General features: G+C 41.4%; 1 protein-coding gene across 1 annotated transcript in view; it reads left to right on the forward strand.

Annotated features, from left to right (window-relative positions):
* Positions 1-24,312, forward strand: part of grin3ba (glutamate receptor, ionotropic, N-methyl-D-aspartate 3Ba) — a gene marked incomplete at both ends in the record, with an annotated part of 88,291 nt that overhangs the window by 47,765 nt on the left and 16,214 nt on the right. Inside the window, 6 exons of the mRNA XM_079262146.1 lie at positions 1,648-2,144; positions 3,123-3,394; positions 4,640-4,876; positions 11,315-11,461; positions 11,743-11,888; positions 21,939-22,054. Of these exons, the coding sequence (XP_079118272.1) occupies positions 1,648-2,144; positions 3,123-3,394; positions 4,640-4,876; positions 11,315-11,461; positions 11,743-11,888; positions 21,939-22,054 (1,415 nt within the window). The remainder of the gene's footprint in view (positions 1-1,647; positions 2,145-3,122; positions 3,395-4,639; positions 4,877-11,314; positions 11,462-11,742; positions 11,889-21,938; positions 22,055-24,312) is intronic.

Raw genomic sequence — 24,312 nt, forward strand, 5'->3', positions numbered from 1 at the left:
ACTTACCAGCCACTCTGCTGACATTCAGTCTGAAAGTTTAAACTGGGACCAGGTGTTAGTGAGGGGAAGCCATCCCTCTTTGACATAGCTGGCTGACTTATCAAACTGCTTTGACATCCACAATCATTCTTGAAATTCAATCTTTGGCCCGATGCAACAAAACAATCCGCAGGATCGCACAGAAAAGGTAGTGTTGCTTCAGAGTGTGTTGCACTTTTTGCAACCCTGCTCTTGGCCATTCCTCTGTTATTGCACACTGCTATCTTACTCCTTTATCTGTGGGTATAAATCCAAACATGTCACAAACTGTGAGAAAGGGTATTTTGCACTGTCCTGCACAGATAAGAGATGTAAAGTAAAGCTCACTGTATGTTTTTTTTTTTTTTTTTGTGTGTGTGTCCAGACGGAGCCATTACAGTATGAGTCAGGAGTGGGTTAGCTTGATGAATTTGCTGTCTGTTAAATATGATGATTCAGCTGTGCTATTACCATGAGTGATTTCAGCTTAAGGCAAGGCTAGCACTTCAGCTTTATGGTCACAGAGACAGAGAGAGCCGCTGATGAGGAAACATAAGTTAATGTGGAACGTGACGGGAATGAGTCTCAGATCAGGAGCATTTTTAATCAGGTTCCTTCAGAATTATGGTGATGCTGACGTAAATTTAAAAGTGAGGATGTAGGGCAGCGGACAAATCGAAGTGCAGAACACACAAACCCTTAAAACTTGGCTAGGAGGAGAGGTTAATGACCCACATGATCAATTTAGTCTTTTCATTATCCTTTGCATGTCTCATAATTACTGGAGAAAGCTTTAGAGCAAGCCGTTGCAATCCAAGCTCATCAGATCAGACATATAACTTGGGAGATAGAAGCTGGAAATAGAAGAAAAGCAAAACTAACCTGGAGAGCGAGGAGAAATGTGTTTCTATTTTGAGGAGGAGCTCCAGCTCAACTTCTGCTTAGTCCCTACATTCCATTAGCAGGAGGGAAAAACTTGCCATTTCAAGACTTACCCAGACATCTTCTGAAGTTCCTGCACTCTTCAGCAGCCACATCAAATGCACTGATTTTTACATGCTTAACATTTAAGTAACTACTCGTATGATTAGCAACCTCCTTCCAATCTCCCACTAATTAAAACATAATCACATTATACAACTTGCATGGTGCAGTGAAACGTCGCCTGACAACATCCATAAGATCAAAATGCAGGCATGAATGAACAATCCCCATGTAGTTTAAAAGATCAGGACAGATATATGTATAAATGGGGAATGTTATGTCTAATGTATTCTGCTCTAAAGAATGATGTGAAGCCGCCAGGCAAGTGAGATGAATGGCAATGACTGACTGTATGGACTGGCAGATAGGAGGAGACCCTCACTGCACTGCATTAACTTTTAATTATGACTTTCTGGGAGATGCAATTACCCATCTGAGACCAGACTTTCTGAAGCTTTACAACCAGACTGTGCCCATCTGCACCAACATTTGTAATTTTTGCCCATTTTTTCCCATGCAGCCCACTGGATGATTCAGACGACATTTCTACAGTTTAAAACTGCAATTCTCCAGCATGCATGTTCCATCTTTTCTTTAATTCCTTCACTTTCAATTACAAGCTGTTTTTCTTTCTCTGTCCCTAAGGTTTCTCTCCAACACTTCCTTCACTGGAGCCACAGGGCTGATCCAAGTGGATGCTGGTGTTTCACGGGTCCTCTCCTCCCAGTTGTTCCATGTATGGAGTCTAAAGAGAGGTGCTTTGGGCCAACCAGCCTGGGTTACTGTAGGCCAGTGGACTCGTGGCCGACTTGATTTAGAAGGGGGCATCCTGGGACTGGTTGGGGGGCTAGGGAACAGTCAGGGACAAGGCCTTGGTGCTGGTGTGAGGGGAGGGGATGGCCAGGGTGATGGTAACATGGGAGGTCGCTGGAGGCCAGGACTTTCTGTTGAGGGACACCGCCTCAGGGTGGTGACACTGGTGGAACACCCATTTGTCTTTACACGGGAAGTGGATGAAGATGGGCTGTGTCCAGCTGGTCAGCTCTGCTTGGACCCTAAATCCAACCGGTCTGACATAATCCACGGTCTCTTCCACCAGCTTCACAACCCAAACTCTACAGCAATGGACTGGGAGGGCATTGGTAAGTTCTACTTTTGGATTTGTCCGTAGAATACTGCTAGTATGCGGCAGAACTCCTGTTTTACTAGTTGTAGAGCACTGCATGCAATGACCTCTAATTTTTGTAAGGTTCTCCTCAATAAACTCTTTAGATCTACTTCTTACATCTCTATACCATGTGAGCGACCACATCTCTACTGTACTTCGATAACGGCGCTATTTTTGAAGTCTTATCAATAAGGGATCGTAGATGGTCTGTGTAGTTCAAAAATATATCAGGTATGATGTGAAGGTCTCAGCTCTTCAGCTGCATCTCTGTTTCATGAATGAAAAGCACGAAAGACATTAAATCAATAAGAGATGAAGACTAGCATATCAAAGATACATCAGGCACTGAGTTTCTTTGCCTGAGGAGACCAGTGAGTAACTGCACTGCTCAGAGTTTGCCAGTAAAATTTAAGTTATTTTAACTTTCCTTAGCTCAAATTCAAAGATTGAAAGCAAATTAAACTTCTTGACAAGTTGGTGGAGGAACTGGTTAGCTTGATAGTCCCTTTAAATAAAGCACATCTTTAATCAGAGAATTCCATATGCTGGTGCTTGGACTTGGACTTCTAGAGACATCTTTTGCCAAGCAAAAGCGATTGGCACGCCGCACATTCAATTAACTGAGATTACATAGGGTTTGCCAGAGAAATCAAAATGGCAAAACTGACAAAGAGTATATTTCACTTTGCCAGCTCCCCCCATTTTTAATGAGTATTTTTAAGGGTTGTTAATTTTTTTTGTAGTCCTGTACGCAGTTTTATTAGATGTAGTCCCATCCATGGTGCCAGGGTGATTAAAAATGTTCAAGATGAAGAGTTCTTTGACAATCCATCAGCATTTTTCATGATTCACTCTTATGGACAAGTTCCCAGAGGTTCAACCTATGTGCTTACAAATTATACATAAGAATGCATGAAGGGAAAATATAATGTCATCATTTTTTTCCTCTTAGACTTACCAGAGGACCTGAGAAAGTGCTGCTACGGTTACTGCATTGACTTGTTGGAGAAACTTGCAGAAGATATGGGCTTCACCTTTGACCTTTACATTGTGGGAGACGGGAAGTATGGAGCACTGAGCGGAACGGGGCGCTGGACTGGGCTTGTGGGGGACCTGCTGAGCGGAACCGCTGACATGGCTGTCACCTCTTTCTCTATTAACTCTGCCAGGAGCAGAGTCATAGATTTCACCTCGCCCTTCTACTCCACCAGCCTGGGCATTCTGGTAAAGCTGCATGAAGTGCTCATTAGTTTGTTAGAGTTTTAATTTTGCATTTTAATGTCTTAAAAGAACATAAGATAGGCTTTTAAAAAGAAACTTTTGAGTGCAAATGTAACGGCACTCTAGTCTTCAGTGTCTTTCTCTTATGCTGCCATCGTTTCAGAATGATCTGATGCTATACACCCTTTTAATTTCACCCCTTGCCCTCCTAATCCTGGTATTCTGGTGAGAAACAGGGAATCATTCTTGGGTAATAATTAGTTTGCAGAGTATACAGTGAGCAAGTTAATCAGAAAAGTTCAAACTTAGAGTCAACATCACAAAGATTCTTCTGAAAATGAGAACACTTGTTTTATAATGAGCCTGTTTACACGAACACCACAAGAGAATTCAAGTGATCTTGTAGACAACATAACCAGACATCAGTGTTTAGAATGTCTTCACTTTCATTTTATTAGTTTTTATTATATATTTTGCATTTGAATCTTCAGATCTTTCTTTGGGTACTTTGCATTGTTTTAAATGTGTTTTATAATTAACTTGACCTGGACCTTGATATCCTTTCCAGATAAAGACAGGCAAATTATTATAAAGAATTGGATTAACACACATGTATTTATCTCTAATCCTCTGTCTTTATGCATGTACACTCATTTATCAGATTTTCTTTTCATTTTGGTTTTTTTTTCTTACATCTGCGCCTGTGCACAAAACTGTAAGAATCCATCTTTTCCACATCTCCCGTTAAAAGGACAAAAGAAAATTCTGATTATGTGAAACGCAGGAAGTCAGAGGATAAACTACGTAAAACTTCCAGATAGATAGATAGATAGATAGATAGATAGATAGATAGATAGATAGATAGATACATTCAGACACTTCTCCTCACGTAGCAGCAAATGCCAAGGCGCTGCAGTCAGCATGATGATGTAGCTTAATACTGCACATCCTGAATTAGAAGTTACGATTTAAGATTGGCACTAAATAGCTCAGGGGTAAAACCAGTTGAAAAGACTGCTCGTCCTTGCTTTATTAGACCAGTAACGTTTGCCTGAAAGTAGCAGTTCAAACACCTGATAGGAATATTGAATCATTATTGGATTTCGATGGTCATGGAAACGAGCTCAACACGAGTTCCAACACAAACTAAAACAGATGATCAGCAATGTGACAGCCTGGACGGAGGTACATATTTACATTTTTGCTCTAAATACAATTTATACCCAAAAGTTGTTTTCTTGCTTTCAGGTTCGTAGCCGGGATACCGCAGCTCCAATCGGAGCCTTCATGTGGCCGCTCCACTGGTCCATGTGGGTGGGCATCTTTGTCACATTGCATCTCACAGCACTCTTCCTCACCTTGTATGAGTGGAACAGCCCCTTTGGCATGACACCCCATGGCAGGAACAGGCTGCGTGTGTTCTCCTACTCCTCTGCCCTCAATCTCTGCTACGCAATACTGTTCGGGCGTACTGTCGCCACCAAGGTAAAGTAGCTCTGCTCTCTGTGATAAATAGGCATCACGCAGAGTGGGGTAGAAATGAGAAATTGCAAAGAAAGGAGGAGGGTGGAAGGGCTGCGCATTATGGGAATGATTTTACAAACAGTGAGGGCAAGTTAAAAGAGGGGAAAACAGGCAGGGAAGCGATGATGGAGATGGCCACAGAGGGGAAAAAGATTGATAGGGGAGAGGTTAAAAGAGTAGGCAGTGATAAAGGAGAGACGTACGGAGAGGATAATGCACATATAGGGAAGAAAAGGGGAAAGGGTAAGTGTGCCGACGGAGATTGAAGGACTTATGGTTAGAAAGATGGGAAAGGATGAAGGGTGGTAAAAGATGGAGCAGTTAGAGGTTAACTCCCCGAAGTATTAAGACGCAAAGTTGAAAACAAGGCGTCAGAGGGGAAGGTGGAGCGTTAAGGAGTACCAAGGTGAGGGCAGGGGGGGTGGAAGGTTGACAGAAGGGAAAGTGTAGACATCAGGACAGTTTGAGGGTCACATAGTGGTGGGCTGGGTTGGGATGATGTAAAGGGAGAAAGTGTGTGAGTGGGCCAAACTGGAAACCAGGACATGAAGGCTGGCCTCAGGTAAAAACTGTGATTGCTTCAGGAAGCTGAAAAACTATTTAATTTCCATCAAATTTTTTAAAAAAAATCTTATTTTGTTTTTGTTGTTTAACATAAATATGTTAAGATGTTAAATGTACCTTTTTATGCAAGTGCATCCATCAGAATGGTGTCAGATTTGACAGACTGTGTCACAACAACAATCACAGTGGCGAACACTCAACTACAATGCAGATGAATAATGACCCTGTAGTCTGCAGACTTTGTTTTCCATACAGCAACAGTGGCGCAAAATCCATCAATATGATAACTTATGGTCTAAAATTTTAAAGCGGAAGTGTCATTTCCTTAAATTATGCCTGTCTTGGCTCTGATTTTGCAGCTCAGCATAATATTTTTAAGGACACTTAGTCCCTGGAAAGAAAAAGAAAAAAAGTAGCCAAGTGATTAGAAAGACTTTGGACAAACTGAAAGGTCACAGGTTTGATCTTTGTGTCTTGCAATGTGTCAGTTAACAGTTGTGTTCATTAGCAGCCTTGCGACCTGTTAAAATGTCCTTCAGCAACACTCTGAACTTCTGGATGTTGAGTCAGCGCCAAACTGTGATGTTTACTCGTGCTCTGGGGAGGACGGGGCAAATAAATCGATCGCTAAGCCTTTATTGTAGAGTTCAGTTTTAATATTTTATTTAATCTCTCTATACGTCCATTTTATTCAGTATGGGTTATGGGGAGTTGGAGCCTATCCCAGCTGACAGTGTGGGAGAGGCAAGGCCCACCCTGCACACACTGCCAATCCATCACAGAGCTAACTCAGATAGACAAACAGCCATCCACACTCACACTCAAAGCAAAGTTATCAAAAATGGATGCTACAAGTTTTTGATTGCTCCAAACAGAGTTAGAAATGGGTTTTTTTGAAGGTTTTTTTTTTGGTTTCTGCTCCATCATTAGCTGCCATACTCTGGAGATCTGGCTACCAGAGATGGTGGTAATTCAGCATTCCCTCCAAGGTCAAGCAACATCATAAAGTAGCTTGTGAGCTTTCTACAGTGGCCCCGATCTGCAGAATAAAACAACAAATTTAAAAATGAATATTTTAGAAAGCACAGTAACTTGCTCCAGGTTCATTTTAACCAGAGAGGCCTGGTACTGATGTTCTGACTGAGGGACTATTTAATCATCTGATCCATCACTGCCCCAACAAAACTTAGCAAAAGATAAATCAACAGTTCCGACAAACATATTTCAAAGTGGCACTTTAAAAGCACTTTAAAGCCCCCTGATGAGGGCCAATATAGCATCTGCGTTGCATTTGGTATGTTTTCTCAGTACTCAGTAAAAACCATCTTATTCTTATCTTATCTTGCTCTTTCACTTTCTTACTTTTTTTTTTTTTTTTTTTTTTTTTTGGTCCAATCAGCATTGGGGTGCATCCATGATGGTTAGTATGCTGATAAACCAATTGCTGACGTCTGATTGCGTGCCATAAAGCAAAATTTGGCATGTGATGCTCTGAGCCAGACAACTAAGTTGTGAAGTTTCTCAGCTCCAGGACGCTGTAGGGCAATGATGCCCCCAGGAGGAGTTGTTAAGGTTGGAAATTTTTGAAGTAAAGCTTTAAAGTTATTTTGTATTTCCACTTCCAGGCCGCCATAGATAACATTTGTAATCACAGTTATCACATACGCTGTGTAACATTTCCCTGCCTGGTGGAAGCCAGTTGTGGATGGTATCAGACTTCAGGCTCACATTAACAGTCCTGTCCTGTATTGATTGTAGACTCTCAGCAACACGAGCCAAAAATAACTGAGATAGCATTGTCTTGTGCCAACACATCGTCTAATCCTAAAAGCTCTTTTTCTTGTGAAAAGCAAACACATACTGTTTGTGAATACCAGCAAGTATGTGGGCTAAGCTGTCAAACTGACTGTCTTAAAATGAATTTGGTGTCTTTTTGAAATCTGGACGAGCTTCACAAAGAACAATGCTTCATCACAAACCAATGCAGCCGTATGCTCATCTTTAACTATGTTTGGAGTAATTCCTTTTAAACATACAATAACTTTTTTTTACATGAGAGTTTTTTTTTATATATATATATTTTGTACATGCAATATTTTTACATCCATTCACAAACAAGACAAACAAAATCATTGGACTGAATATACACACACATACACTCACACACACACAGCACTACCAATGTTCCTCCAACCATTGTCTTCCGTGATATTTATGGTGTGAAGAGAAAATTCTCCAAAGTGGGGCATTTCCTCCCCAAAAAAGGAATATAAAGAATCCTTCATATAATGTGCATGCCACCCTCCCCTTCTTCCTTTTCAATTAGCAAATTAATTATGCTGAGTTCAACGCTCTCCTGACACCTTTGTAATAATACATAGTTACAACCATGGTTGTGTAATTAACGTCTCATTAATCTGAAGCATTTAAAAAACTAGAAATGTATTTCTACTCTTAAGTGGATTATTCATCTATTTATTTATTCACCCATTCACTCGTTCATTCTGCAAATTTGTTGTATAGTCAATTTATTCCATAGATTAAAAAAGAGCAGAATAAGATAACTCCATTTCTTCTTGTGTTTATGTTACTCAACACTTCCACATGATGAAAATAAATACAAGAGAAATAAAAACAGTTGAGCAAAGCCTCGTGTAAAATCTATGGTAAGCTAACAAATATTTAGCTTTGTCTTTACATGTGCTATAAGTCAAATTGTCATCTATTGTCACATAAAAATGAAAAATTGAACAACTTGTAAACTCAGCATCTAACAATATAAACTCCATCAAAGAAACATTGTCATCCATGGTTTAATCAGCCAATGTCATTTTTTTTCCTTGTTCAAAATTTTATTGAAAAAAAAAACTCTTTTTCATCTATTTCAATCATATTCAGATCTAAAATATTAGGCCATGTGTTCAGATAACAGAAAATACAGCTTCCCACAGACATTATAAATCTAATTAATATACAGATAAAAGAGTTTTTGCCCCTGTACCAGATCATTTGAGTTATTGAGAACAAGCTGCATTTTTTATTCTAGCGTGTAGAGTGTAACTACTCCTCTCACAACATCTGAAGGTAATTACAAAGAAAGAAATAAAAATGTCCATCAATCATCAAGTGCTTTCTTCACACCAGAAGACACCATACCTGTATATTTCTCTACTGCTTCTGTCTCATGTTAAGTTATTTTAATAAATAAAAGAAATCAAAATTTGTTCATACTGACTCAGCGATCAGTCCAGCAGGTTTTGGATGTTTCCCTACCGCAACACCTGATTCAAATAAAATGGTTCTCCATCAGCATGTTGTCTAGTTCTGCACATGTTCGTTCATGACTCGATCATTGGAATCCGGTGATGCTGCAGGGACACATCCAGTGCCTGCAGGATACTGGCCCTCGAGGATCAGAGTTGGTGATCCCTGCTCCACGGTATTGGTCTGAAGTTAATCGAGTTATGTTCATCACCTAATTTAAAATGTGGAATAAGCTTTGCAGCTTTCATTCTGTCTGAAAAGCCTCCAAATTAAAAAGAAAGATTTTAAATAATGCATAAAGGTTTAGTATTGCAATCAATGGTCATTTCAACAATAAACATATTAATCCCACTGCTGCCAGCCAATGCCGTCTTTTTGCATTTCTACTAGAACAAAAAGGGGATCATTTTGAAAAATCTCTCTTCAAAACATAGATTTCAACTATGACTCTCTCTCTCTCTCTCTCTCTCTCTCTCTCTCTCTCTCTCTCTCTCTCTCTCTCTCTCTCTCTCTCTCTCTCTCTCCCTGTTCTAAGAATGTTTTGTAAGGGTCATGATTTTTCATCAGTTTATGTGAGATTATGTCCAACACCTATATAAATAAAATAATTAAGCAAATTTGTTCAATTCAAGATTGAACTTTCCACAAATAACAATGATAATATTTTATTTTCACTTGACCCACCCACAAGTACCTTTAACTTTAATATTTTACTGGTTTAGAGGTTCAGACACAAGTCAAACCCCCCTTCCTCCGCACTTTCCATCTACATGAACATCATTATATTTCTCACATGGAGCCATCAATATAAATTTACTTTTGAATATATTTGAATATTCATTGAGTTAAGAGAAATTTGCATAAAGACTTCTACAATTAAAAATGAATCAATGAAGATGCATTCCCTCACTGTCATTAAACTCCTTAATTGTGTTATATATGCATGGATCATTAATGTGACTGCACACATTGTTATCTGATCAACATCACATTCAGAACCATAAATCTTAAGAGTTACCTTTCGAGTTCATCTGTCATTTCTTTACAGTAAATCTAAGAAGAAAGATCTTCTACTGAGCATTACACAACTCACACCTTTCAGTCCTATGATCTTTATGGGATTCTAAAGAATACAATAATGTGTTTTACATGTCTGCATTCTGTACGATCCTTTAACATTTTAGGTGTAAACTCCTCATCGGAGTATGTCCTGCAGACATCCTTCTTTGACCTCAGTACATTTGAAACTCTTTGCTGTTAAAATCTTGAAGATGGACTTTTGGTCCATTTCCCTGCAGTACTGCAGATTAACTGTATTTAATCTGTGTTACTAACCTTATTGGCAATATTAATGTGTATTTGCTTCAACTTTCAAGGTTTTGGGGGGGTTTCTTTTGTTAATTTTATTTGTTTTTTATTTCACAAAATTGACATTATCATTCTTTCACATTTTTCCAGGGCTGACTGGATTCTTCTTATTTTATTAACCCAACAGAGCCCAGTGTGACATATTTGATAAAATTTGATAAAGTTTCTCAGACATTTGGCACCATTTAATGGTAAATACTTTATACAAAGTCTTGTTTAAAACTTGTCTTCTGCCGCCTATACCAGAAAGCAGAAGATTACACTGATATTTTTGGCATATCAAGTGGTAATATACAATAAATATACCTAATATACAGTAAATATACCTTTTTTTTTTTTTTTTTTTTTTCAATTAGCCTGCTTTTTAAAGAATCATATCTTTCTTACCTTCTTTTCATTGCCCGGTCTTAAAGGTGGAGTATGTAAGATTTTCAATATTTTTTAAAAAATTAACAAAAAAATAACTACAATCATAATTAGATGAAGGTTCCCGTCTGTCCATATTTGATGTATTATTAAATTACAAGTTTAATTAATGACAAAGACACTTCTTAAATGTTTGCCTGCCAGTAAAAAAAAGGGCTTTTTGTCATTTGTCATTAATTAAATTTGTAATTGAATAATGCATCAAATATGGACAGACTGCACCTACATGTTCAAAAAACTTTCTAATTATGATTGTAGTTATTTTATTAGTTAATTTATTTAGAAAATATTAAAAATCTTACATACTCCACCTTTAAAAGGTTAATATCAAACCAATGACATTTGTCAGGTGGATGTATTCGTCTTAGAAAGAAATTTTATTGAGTGATATTTTTTTTTTCTTACACAAACATGCAATGTGAAATATTAAACTAAAATAAAATAAAATAAAATAAAATATTGCTATCTTCCCTTCCCTAGATAAATTATATATATATATATATATATATATATATATATATATATATATATATATATATATATATATATATATATATATATATATATATATAATTTATCTGCTTTGCTCCCCTAAGTTGATTAGCTAGGTGAGAATAACTGGTACTTCAGGAGAAGGGAAGATAGCAATATTTTATTTTATTTTATTTTATTTTATTTTATTTTAGGCCTAGATATATTCAAATTCCCTCTTATTGAAGATATACTAACAAAACCTAACAAAAGACGTGTCTCTTGCTGTACATTTCCATTCTACAGACTCCTAAATGCTGGACGGGGCGTTTTTTGATGAATCTTTGGGCCATTTTCTGCTTACTTGTGCTGTCCAGCTACACTGCCAACCTTGCAGCAGTCATGGTCGGGGAGAAGACTTTTGAGCAGGTTTCAGGAATTCATGATGACAAGGTTAGAGTGCACGCAAGGACGCAAGCTTGCAGCAGCATGAATGTCAACATACCACACGCATGCAAACAGAGACACAGCTACTTGTACACATAAACTAATCTTACACAAGGACGAGCTAATGAGCAAAGAGTGGAATTATTTGTGAAGGATTATCGCTTTCCTTATCCCTAAACCGGATGGGGAGTTTGGTGCAACTGTGAATTCAATATGAGCCCCATCTTTTCTCCCTTAATCATCTCCATTACCATCTCAACCCTTGCCTTCCTGTGTCACGTCTCCAGCTGCATCATCCCTCTCTGGGCTTCCGATTTGGGACGGTTAGGGAGAGCAGTGCTGAGGATTACATGAAGAAGAGTTTCCCAGAGATGCACGACTACATGAGACGCTTCAACCAGCCCACCACACCGGAGGGTGTGCACATGTTAAAGTAAGATGCAAGCTCCTCCACTTCCTAATTTTGCACCAATTTACAGTCGTTTAAATGCAATCAAGCCTAAACAATTCGGTCACGCTGATATTTGTTGTTTTCTATTTTCGGTGCGCTGATTTTTCATGCACACTGTGCACAACAATTCTTTCTGCTGACAACAAGATTAAAACATAAAAAGATTTTTCAGCTGTCAGAGGCTATTTTAAATATACGCTACACTTTATATTTAGGAGTGATAGAATATTCATCTGTTATATCTTTTTATTCCCGACTGATCTACTCAGATTTTTTTTAGATAAACAGAGAGTTAAATTAAGCTTTATCTTCAGTATAACAGCTGATTTTTGCTCTTTTTCCCTACCTGCAGTAATGTTATGTCTAACCCATTTGTCAATGTTGAGAGCACACTGTTTTGCAATTGCATCTGTCAAAGATACAAACGAACACCCATTGCTGCATGTATTTGCGCCTTGCATTAGCATGAGCACTTTTTCCCCCCAGACACATTTTACATCAAGGTGTAAGTGAGGTAAAAAGCAAACATAAATTTCATCGACAAAGTCCTCGCATTTTAGGAGGGAAAATGATTTTCTTGTTTCAAATGGGGTGTTCAAGTAGAAATGAATAAGAGTCAGGGACAGACATGAAGTAATTAACAGCGAGAATGGATGTTCAATGGGATGTTGAATGGGGACAGAAAGCAGATGAAAGCATGGAAGCAAGTTTATTTAAAAGTTTAATTCACGTGGAGCTGTTGAAAGTACTTTGCATACAGCAATGTAAAACAAAGAGGAGATAGCACAAGGTCCTGATAGCTCAAATTCTAAGGGATGTGAGATAAGAGAGGTTGTTTATGTGCCAATAGGAAAAGCTTATAACCTGAGAAAGTTATATTAATAAACCCAGGAGATAATTAATTGTTTATTTTATCTTTTAAAGAAAATTCTATACACCCTGGTTTCTGGTGTGGGTTAGCATGACACAGCTAAATACAGCCATCTTAACACAGACAGATTTTAGAGAAACAACAGTTTTTTTTTATTATTATTATTTTCTGGATACAGGATGTTCACATGTGTCCTTATCAATGAGGTTTTAAAATCTAATGCTGAGAATTTATGTTATTTTCCTTAATATTTATGATGTTATGTTTTCAAATAGCAACTAAAAGATTGTATTTGATGGTCTGATCATTAGCAACCAAACCATAGTGCCTTATTTTTATTCATTATATCATCATACTACAGTGAGTGTGACAGAAAAAAAAATCTCTGCTCAAAAAAGAAGTAAATTAAAATGTCACCTACTACCAACAACTGGTTTTTTATTATATTCTGGGTACAGGATGTTCACATGTGCTGAGAATTTATGTTATTTTCTCAATATTTATGATATTGTGTTTTTTAAATAACAACAAGAAGATTGTATTTGATGGTCTGATCATTGCCAACCAAACCATAGTACCTTATTTTTTTATTCATTTTATCATAATACTACAGTGAGTGAGACAGAAAAGACACATCTCTGCTAAAAAAGGAGTAAATTAAAATGTCACACCTACTATCAGCCCCTACTCTTATTGAAGGGTCTTTTTATTTTAATCCCCTTCCCAGTTTTTTTTTTTTTTTGTGTGTGTACTTTAACAATAAGTGAAAATTTGAGTTCCTGACTGTACGCATGAATGATGACCTTTGTCAGAAAGATAAACACAAGAGCTTTCATCTGAAAAACCCAGCAGCATCTCTTCTTCATGAATTCCAAAGAAACTCCTTCTGTCCTTCTCCTGAGATCATGCTAAGCTTCAGCATCTGTGTGAGGCTCAGCAGCAGCTCTTCAGCTGACAGGAACATGGATTTAAAGGTCATTTCCACAAAACAGAGCTGCTGCTGCCTTCTGCTCTCATCAGCAGAAGCAAACAGCTTCCAATGCCTCCAAGATCCCACAGCTTTCTGGCAGATGCATCCCACTTCAGATACCTCTGAACTCCTGCCTGTCTTTGGGTGAAGCGGTGGGAGGCAAAATGACAAACTCGTAACCACAAACTCCAAACATTCAGTGCAAGAATAACATTTTTTAACTCAACAACACACGGCGTGATATGGTTCATATGCTTTGGCTGCAGGGAGCAACACCTGTTGCACACAAAAAGTTAGCAGAGCAAATTACATGAGCAAATTAGCCTGCTGCTTCACTGATTTAATAATACCATAAATTACTTTGTGTGTGGTGTTCATCACTAGTTTTGAGTCTTCTTTAATGAATCATAATGTTATTTTGTAATGATACAAACTCATTAAAGGCAAACAGACCATAAATCTGGATACATTATACACCAACTTCTCATTGTCAGCTTGTAAATGTATTGCAAATTGTTTGCACATAAACAGCAGCTTTGCTTGGCTTTGCTAGGTCAAGTTGCTCTCAGAGACAGAAGCTTCTGTGTTCTCAGTAAGTCAGAATGTACAAAGTCAAGAATCAATATGCTGATGGCAGATACCGATGGCAAAACACAAGATATTGTGTTCTTGGTTTAGGATTCATAGAAACCAACTTCCATTGTGCTGGTGTCTTTTTTTCTGTTGTGAAGCCAAAATTGCCAACCTCCTCATGTTTGTTGTTTTATTTACACCCTACAAATTTAGAAACTGTCTGGTCTGAGTTTGCTAATGTGCCCCCTGGTGAAATACTCAGATAACAAGCATAATACACAAGCAAGTATGCGAACAAGTTCGCTCAGAATGGAGCCAGTGGCCTAAATGAACACAAGGTTAAAAAGAGGGAATAATTATGGTCTTAGACTCATTCTCTCATCGTGAAGAGCAAGTGGCACAAAGGTGGTACCCTTCAGGCCACTCCCAGTATTGTACCTCCGGAAGCCATCTTGTACCCTAAATTAGCAATACCTTTGTAAGATAGTTTATAATGTACTTTTTGAGGTGTGTGTGGGGTGTTTATGCAACTGTAACAGTACATGTTTAAAACTGTTTTCATGATATATGCATTATGAGAACTCACAAAGCTCCCATAAAATGTAGGGGGTTTTTTTTGTTGTTGTTTTATTTTGCCTCCCGTGGGCTCACCATCTGCGGGAGGAGCCGTAGGGGTCGGGTGCAATGTGAGCTGGGCGGCAGCAAGGGGCGGGGACCCTGGCGGTCCGATCCCCGGCTGCAGAAGCTGGCTCTAGGGACGTGGAACGTCACCTCTCTGGTGGGGAAGGAGCCTGAGCTTGTGCGCGAGGTTGAGCGGTTCCGACTAGATATAGTTGGACTCACCTCGACGCATGGCTTGGGCTCTGGAACCAGTACCCTCGAGAGGGGCTGGACCTTCTTCCACTCTGGAGTTGCTCATGGTGAGAGGCGCCGAGCAGGTGTGGGCATTCTCATCAGCCCCCAGCTTGGTGCCTGCACGTTGGGGTTTACCCCGGTGGATGAAAGGGTAGTTTCCCTCCGCCTCCGGGTGGGGGGACGGGTCCTGACTGTTGTCTGTGCTTATGCGCCGAACAGCAGTTCAGAGTACCCACCCTTTCTGGGGTCCTTGGAGGGAGTGCTGGAGGGTGCTCCTTCTGGGGACTCCATTGTTCTGCTGGGGGACTTCAATGCTCACGTGGGCAATGACAGTGAGACCTGGAAGGGGAGTGATTGGGAGGCATGGTCCCCCCCCCTCTGAACCCAAATGGTGTTTTGTTATTGGACTTCTGTGCTCGTCATGGATTGTCTATAACGAACACCATGTTCCAGCATAAGAGTGTCCATATGTACACCTGGCATCAGGATTCCCTGGGCCGCAGTTCAATGATCGACTTTGTAGTCGTATCGTCGGACCTGCGGCCACATGCCTTGGACACTCGGGTGAAGAGGGGGGCGGAGCTGTCAACTGATCACCACCTGGTGGTGAGTTGGCTCAGATGGTGGGGGAGGAAGCCGGTCAGAACTGGCAGGCCCAAACGTGTTGTGAGGGTCTGCTGGGAACATCTGGCTGAGTCCCCTGTCAGAGCGAGCTTCAACTCCCACCTTCAGCAGAGCTTCGAACATGTCCCGGGTGAGGCGGGGGACATTGAGTCCGAATGGGCTGTGTTCCGTGCCTCTATTGCTGAGGCGGCCAGCCGGAGCTGTGGCTGCAAGGTCGTTGGTGCCTGTCGTGGCGGTAATCCCAGGACTTGTTGGTGGACACCAGCAGTGAGGGATGCTGTCAAGCTGAAGAAGGAGTCCTATCGGGCCTTCTTGGCCTGTGGGACTCTGGAGGCAGCTGATGGGTACCGACGGGCTAAGCGGCATGCGGCTTCGGCCGTTGCCGAGGCAAAAACTCGGGCATGGGAGGAGTTCGGCGAGGCCATGGAGAAAGACTTCCGGACGGCTTCGAGGAGATTCTGGTCCACCATCCGGCGGCTCAGGGGGGGGAAGCAGTGCTCCATCAATACTGTGTACAGTGGAGATGGGGAGCTGCTGACCTCAACTCGGGACGTTGTGGGTCGGTGGAGGGAATACTTCGAAGACCTCCTCAATCCTACCAACACGGCTTCCCATGAGGGAGCAGAGCTGGTGGACTCAGGGGTGGACTCTCCTATCTCTGGGGCTGAAGTCGCTGAGGTGGTCAAAAAGCTCCTTGGCGGCAAGGCCCCGGGGGTGGATGAGATCCGCCCGGAGTTCCTTAAGGCTCTGGATGCTGTGGGGCTGTCCTGGCTGACACGCCTCTGCAGCATCACGTGGACATCGGGGGCAGTACCGCTGGATTGGCAGACTGGGGTAGTGGTCCCCCTTTTTAAGAAGGGGGACCGGAGGGTGTGTTCCAATTACAGGGGAATCACACTCCTCAGCCTCCCTGGTAAGGTCTATTCAGGGGTCCTGGAGAGGAGGGTCCGCCAGATAGTCGAATCCCGGATTGAGGAGGAGCAGTGTGGTTTTCGTCCTGGTCGCGGAACAGTGGACCAGCTCTATACCCTCTCTGGGGTCCTGGAGGGGACATGGGAGTTTGCCCAACCAGTCTACATGTGCTTTGTGGACCTGGAGAAGGCATTCGACCGTGTCCCCCGGGGGCTCCTGTGGGGGGTACTCCGGGAGTATGGGGTACCGGACCCCCTTGTACGAGCTGTCCGGTCCCTGTACAACAGGTGTCAGAGCTTGGTCCGCATTGCCGGTAGTAAGTCGGATTCGTTTCCGGTGAGGGTTGGACTCCACCAAGGCTGCCCTTTATCACCGATTCTGTTCATAACTTATATGGACAGAATTTCTAGGCGCAGCCGAGGGGTTGAGGGGATCCGACTTGGTGGCCTCAGGATTGGGTCCCTGCTTTTTGCAGATGACGTGGTCCTGTTGGCTTCGTCTGGTCGTGATCTCCAGCTCTCGCTTGAGCGATTCGCGGCCGAGTGTGAAGCGGCTGGGATGGGAATCAGCACCTCAAAATCTGAGACCATGGTCCTCAGCCGGAATAGGGTGGATTGCCCTCTCCAGGTCGGGAGTCAGGTCCTGCCTCAAGTGGAGGAGTTTAAATATCTCGGGGTCTTGTTCACGAGTGAGGGAAGGATGGAGCGTGAGATCGACAGACGGATCGGTGCGGCGTCTGCAGTAATGCGGGCTCTGCGCCGGTCTGTCGTGGTGAAGAAGGAGCTGAGCCAGAAGGCGAAGCTCTCGATTTATCAGTTGATCTACGTTCCTACCCTCACCTATGGTCATGAGCTGTGGGTCGTGACCGAAAGAACGAGATCTCGTATACAGGCGGCTGAAATGAGTTTCCTCCGCAGGGTGGCCAGGCTCTCCCTTAGAGATAGGGTGAGGAGCTCAGTCATCCGGGAGGGGCTCAGAGTAGAGCCGCTGCTCCTTCGCATCGAGAGGAACCAGTTGAGGTGGCTCGGGCATCTGGTCAGGATGCCTCCTGGACGCCTCCCTGGTGAGGTGTTCCAGGCACGTCCCTCTGGGAGGAGACCCCGGGGAAGACCCAGGACACGCTGGAGGGATTACATCTCTCGGCTGGCCTGGGAACGCCTCGGGATCCCCCCTGCAGAGTTGGCAAATGTGGCTGGGGAGAGGGAAGTCTGGGCTTCCCTGCTTAGGCTGCTGCCCCCGCGACCCGACCCCGGATAAGCGGCAGAAGATGGATGGATGGATGGATGGATGTTTTATTTTGTTTCTTTGTTAAAAAAAAGTCTTGCAATGGACGGTTGTCTTAAAAAGGCATTTACCAACATATAATTCATAATTGCTCTGTAGGCTATAATATAAATCTGAAGCTCAAAGAGTCTTTATAAGGAAGCCAAGCCAATTATTGTTAGAATTGTTATTATTATTGTGACCGATATGTAATTACTAAGTTTCATTGCCTTTTGTATCATGAGCTTATCCCCAGTATTTCTGTTGTTGTTACTATACAATACACACAGGAACCAGCCTTAAAGATCCCATATTGTACAAAATTCCCTTTCTAAAGGCTTTTCCAACAGTGATATGTGTCTACCAGCCTGAGACCCAAAAATGAGAAAATTCTGTTACCTCTCTCACTTGCTTGCTCCACTTTTTAGTGCATGTGTACTCATACAGATAAGTCTGAGAATAAATGAAAATGAAATGAAAAATACTTTATCAATCCCCAAAGGGAAATTCAATATTGTAGTATATATTTAACTTGAAGGGGTCTTGTTCCAGAGGCTGATGGCTGCTGGCAGGAATGATCTTCTGTATCTTTCAGTCTTTCATCAGACCTGAAGAAGCCTCTCCCTGAACACACTTTGTTGTTTCATCACTGTGTTGTGGAGGGTGTGAAGAATCCTCCATCATCTTCATCAGCTTGTGCAGCATTCTTCTTTGGACAATCAGCTCCAGCGGCTCCAGAGTTACTCCAAGCACAGAACCAGCTTTCTTGATCAGTTTGTTGATTCTCTTCAAGTCTCTGGTTCTGATGCTACTACCCCAGAAGATGGCTGCAAAGCTGACTGCACTCTCCACAACAGACTTATAGAAGATATGCAACATCTTGGTGCAGACATTAAAAGATCTCAACTTCCTTAAGAAGTACAGTCTGCTCTGACCTTTCTTGTAGATGTAGTCCATGTTACATTTCCAGTCCAGTTTGTTGTCCAGCTGAACTCCAAGATACTTGTATTCCTCCACCACCTCCACCTCCTCTCCCAGGATGGAAACAGTGCTTTGTTTATTCTTGTTCCTCCTGAAGTCAACAAACATTTTTTTGTTTTGCTGGTATATAATATAAGATGATTGTCACCGCACCACTTAACAAACTGGCTGACCAGTTCTCTGTACTCTCTGTGTTTCTTGTCCATCTCTGATACACCCCATAACTACAGAGTCATCAGAGTATTTCTGCAGATGACAGGACTCAGAGTTGTACTGGAAGTCTGAGGTGTACAGTGTGAAGAGGAATGGCGAGAGTACAGTTCCTTGTGGTGCACCAGAGCTGCTGACCTCCATCTCAGACACACAACCTTTCAGTCTCACAAACTGTGGTTTGTTTGTGAGGTAGTCATAGATCCTGGTGGTTGTGGAGATGTCTACCTGGAATTTATGGAGCTTCTCACATTATAAATCAGGCTGAATGGTATTAAAAGCACTTGAGAAATCAAAGAACATGACCCTCAGAGTGCTGCCTGAATGGTCCAGATGAGAGTGTGCTCTCTGGAGCAGGTATATGATGGCATCTTCAACCCCAAGTCCATTACGATATGCAAACTGTAATGTCTATTGGTTCATCTGGTTGTGTTTTTTTAGGCACTGGAACAAGGCAGGAGGTTTTCCACAGCACTGGGATTCTATTTTGTCTCAGACTGGTGTTAAAAACGTGCTGGAGAATCAGACATAGTTGTTTTGAGCAGGTCTTGAGAACTCTGGGACTGACACCATCTGGACCTGCACCCTTGTTCTGGTTCAGTTTCTCAAGTTGCTTTATAACCTGATTGCAGGACACAAACAAGGTGGAGATCTCAGGATGTCCTGATGTGGAGGGAGATGAAGCTGTGTTCTGCTCCATGACTGAGCTGAAGGGTGACAGATTGGAGGCATGACAGGAAAGCAGTGGACTTATGGAGGGTGTGTGGTCTGTTGGGCTGGAGGTAGGGGGTGGACTGAACCTGTTGAAAACCTGTTCAGCTCATTCGCTCTGTCCAGACCTCCATCAGGCTGGTCCCCCTTTAACTTGAAACTGGTGATCTTTCCTTTTGTGATCTCACAAAAGGAAATAACCTTTCCCCATGGTGGTGTATGCTGTCACTGACCCGCCCCCCCAGCAAACTATGCCTGCCCTGTAAAATCACGAAGGAAGCACCATCAAAAGCTGCATTGTCTTTCACAAGAAGGGTGTGAACAGGCACAGGAACATGAATATTTCAAAGATTCAGACACAGAAACAGCCTGCTGAATAAATCTCTATAATTTGGGACCTTCAACACTCCTTTCCAGTTTCACATGGTTTGCTTTTTGTTCTGCTTTTTGTTTTGTTCCACACCCTTTTCTTTTGTCTTTTTTTGTTTTTGTATGAGATGATAAGATTAAGAAGAGCGAATGTTTTAAGCTGTGTGTCTTTCCCTTAAACTTCACACATCTGGCTGCAAGTTTCTGATAGCTTAAGCTGTTTTTTTCCTTCCCTTTCTTAACTTCACTTGTGCTGATTGCTGCACTTGTGAAGGCGAATGAGTGACAACTCAAATTCCTCCAAATTATTTTCTTGAACAGCTCTAATGGCTGGTTTTAAAATGTAATAAACACTTGCGTGGATTAAAAAAAGAGCTTGTTCTTCCTGCATTCTTTACTGAACACAGAAAATACACTCAACACTGAAACTGCACATACGCTTCTCGGGGATAAAACCCACTCTATGAAGCACCAGCACAGATACAGAGATAGTGCACATGCTGACTTTGTGATACCAGTGGGAAGATACAACGTGCTTGTTCAGAGAAAGAGGATGATGAAGGCGGCATTTGTTTGCGTGCAAAGCAAAGCAGAAGTGGAAGCCACAGTAGATCAGTGAGTTGGAGTGAGGATGTAAAATACTGTGTTGGCAGAGCAACTGACCCCAATACTGCTCTCAAATTTTAACAGAGAAAGAGAAAAAAGAAGTCCTAACCCTTCTTCTGGTGAGATGGAGCGCCTCAGGCTACACATGCAGATGCACTCAAATGTGTAGTCTCAGAGGAACTGATATATGCTCAAGCACCCACTGCACCTATGCATAACCTCAAAACTTGCAGCCCTAGCTCAAGCACAGACACTCCATTGTTATTCCAAGACCATGCAGCAGAAAACTTCCGACCCTCCTTAAGTCCCACAAGTCGTCTCAATCCTCTTCTCCCTGTGCTTCTTATTTGACAGGTCAAGACAGGGAAAATACTTTGCAGCTTTGCCAGCACAGCAAAGACTTTGTAAAGTCAACCTTTTGTTTTGTGGTAAATGCCTTGAATAACAACAAGTTTCAAGTAATTTGATCAGACTTGTTGATTTTTTTCCCAGCAGACCAAATGTATGCATGTTTTCTCCAGCACACTTGTTTGTTTATCTGTCTGCCAGTCAAATCAGAATTGAGATTTTGTGTGCATATTTAGATGTTTGGTTTCATTGCGGTGTTTGTGTGACAGTTTATTTTTCAGAGCTTGTACGCAGCTGGTTGCGGTCAGCAGCCCAGGCTGCACGCACAGGAACAGTCGATAATGATGGGTCAGTTAGGGTCAATTGGATCAATATTGCTGGAGTAGGAGAGTCATCAGCAGAGTGTATTATGGCTTATCGGTCCGCTACAGATGCTGTTGGTTTAGGTAATGATGTATGTGTTTACATAGTGTATTAGACTGTAGTTTATCTCATCCTCTGTATAAATGACAAAGTGGCATGACAGCTCCATACTCAGGAATCCTGAAATAGGCCTCAGGACCAGAATAAGTGTGGGAACATAAATTTGATTTGCTTTTAGATTTACGATACTTGCAGATTAGTGCTCTTCAATTAATACTTCTCTATCTGTGTGTGTCTCTCTCTCTCTCTTTGTCTTGTGATATGTGTGTATCTCTGTGTGTACTTGTGCGTGTGTGTGTGTGTGTTGGTGGTGAAGGACAGATCCTCCTACCCTGGATGCATTCATCATGGATAAAGCCCTGTTGGACTTCGAGGTCTCTATTGACGCAGATTGCAAGCTGCTCACTGTCGGGAAGCCGTTTGCTATCGAAGGTGCTCACGCTGTCCGACACACACTTTTTTCCATCACTTACAGGGTCTTTGTATCGACTCGCATCAACTAGCATTTTGTAAAATTATCTTTTGAAATTTCTGGGGGGTTTTATCTGCGTCATGGTACTATCTTGCGAGATGTTTTTAATATAAATTTTGTCTTTTCTCTTTTTCTTTTTTAGATTTGCAATTTTTCATGCTCGACTTGCTTTGAACAAAACTCTTGCTGTAGCAAAAGTCTAGCACCTCTCTTTGCTTGGAAATTGAAATGGCTCCAGTGATTCCTTAAAACATATGCAGTCACAGATAAAAAAAAAAACAAAAAAAAAAAAAAACCAGAATATAAGACAAAAGCAAAAGTTTATTTGCTTCCAATGAGCTTAAAAAGTAGATATTTGTAATGCTTACATGTCACAACCCAGTCTCAACTTCTAATGGGCAAGCTTTCATCAAATTGCTTTAAGCTGGATTCAGGAATAGTTCTCAAGGCTCCATGACTTCTTAAAGTTCTTTGAATGTTGGCTGCCTTTCGTTCAATTTTCTTGCAAAATGATCTAATGGAATAAAGTAAAACACCAAAACTCACTTATCAGCATTCACATTTGTCAGTGGAGTCACAAATTGTAGTAACAGTGTATCTGTGTAGCAAATATAGTATGACATCAGTGGCTCTCATCTACACATACATGAAAAGAAGAAACATAAATTTCCATAATGGCATACACAGATTCAAATCAAATGTTGTACTTAGCTTTATGACTGACAGGATAACAAGTGTGTGAACTTCTAACTCCACAGGGACCCTTCCATTTATTATTAATGACACAGTGCTCAGTAAGAAGACTTAAGACTTAATGATTAACTGGATGGAATAACTGCAACTCAGTCATGAAGCATATAAACAAATCCACAGTCAGTCTGAAAACAGCTAATGACCCACACAGGGGGTTATTGTATGCTAGTTGTCTTCCAGTGCTTGCATGAATGTGTGTGTTTGTGCATGTGCAGAAATGAAGGCGTATTCACTGACTGCTGCTTGCTATGCTTGTGTCTTCCAGTGCTCTTCTAAAAGGAGATAGCTTTCTCTTTACATATCAGAAAAGGAACATTTTTCACAACTGAAGCCTTTGCTTTTTGTTCTATCTGACAGGCACCATGTGTACCATGGCACTCATTAAAAAAACATAAAATGAGACCAAGAAGCTTCCAAGAAACATTTTATGCTGTTCTCGAGCTTATATGTTGTGCAAAGAAATTGACAAAGAAATGTTTTCTCCCTATCTTCTCGTTTAAACCCTAACCTAACACTGAAAAAAAGGAGAAACATTTCTGTGGAGCAGAATATATGGACAAATTTCTCCAACATTGAATCCGTTACCAAAGACAAATACACAGTCAATGGCCAGTTTAATAGATCCATCTTTTAAGTTGCTCTTTAAAACAAATAGGGTATCACCCAATCACATGATAGCTGCTCAATGCATTGAGGCATGTAGATATAATCAAGGTTCTAACTGAGCCTCAGAATCGGGATGAAAAAGGATTTAAGTCACTTTGTACGTGGTGTGGTTGTTTGTGCCAGACAGGTTGTTCTGTGTATTTCAGAAACCTCTGATCTGCTCGGCTTTTCGCACACAACCACCTCTAGGATTTACAGAGAATGGTCTGAAAAAGAAAAAATATCCAGTAAGCAGCAGATGTCTTAATCAAAATGCCTTGTTGATATCAGAGGTCAAAGGAAAGCTGGTAGATTTCTGAGAGACAATACAAAAAGGTAGCAACTCAAATAACGACTGGTTACAGCCAAGGTATGCAGAATACCATCTCTGAATGCACAACATGTCAAACATTGATGCAGATGGGCTTCAGCAGCAGAAGACAGCGCTGAGTTTCACTTCCAGCAGCTAAGTACAGGAAAGTGAAGCCACAACTCACACAGACTCACTAAAGTTGGACAACAGCAGATTGGAAACAATATGATCCTCCATTTCAACTCAGATAGTTGGGTCAGAATTTGGTGGAAACAAGATGAAAACATGAACGCATCCTTCCTTGTATCAAGAGTTCAGGCTAATTGTGGAGCAATGGTGTGGGATATATTCTATTGGAAAACTTTCAGCCCATTAAAACTAATTTAGCATATTTTAAATGCCTCAGCTTACTGGAGTATTATTGCTGACCATGTCCATCCCTTCATCATGACAGTTTATCCTTCTTCTGATAGATCTGCCAGCAGGATAATGCAACATGTCACAGAG

This window comes from Telmatherina bonti, assembly GCF_933228915.1.
Source record: "Telmatherina bonti genome assembly, chromosome: 22".
Taxonomy (NCBI): Eukaryota; Metazoa; Chordata; class Actinopteri; order Atheriniformes; family Telmatherinidae; genus Telmatherina; species Telmatherina bonti.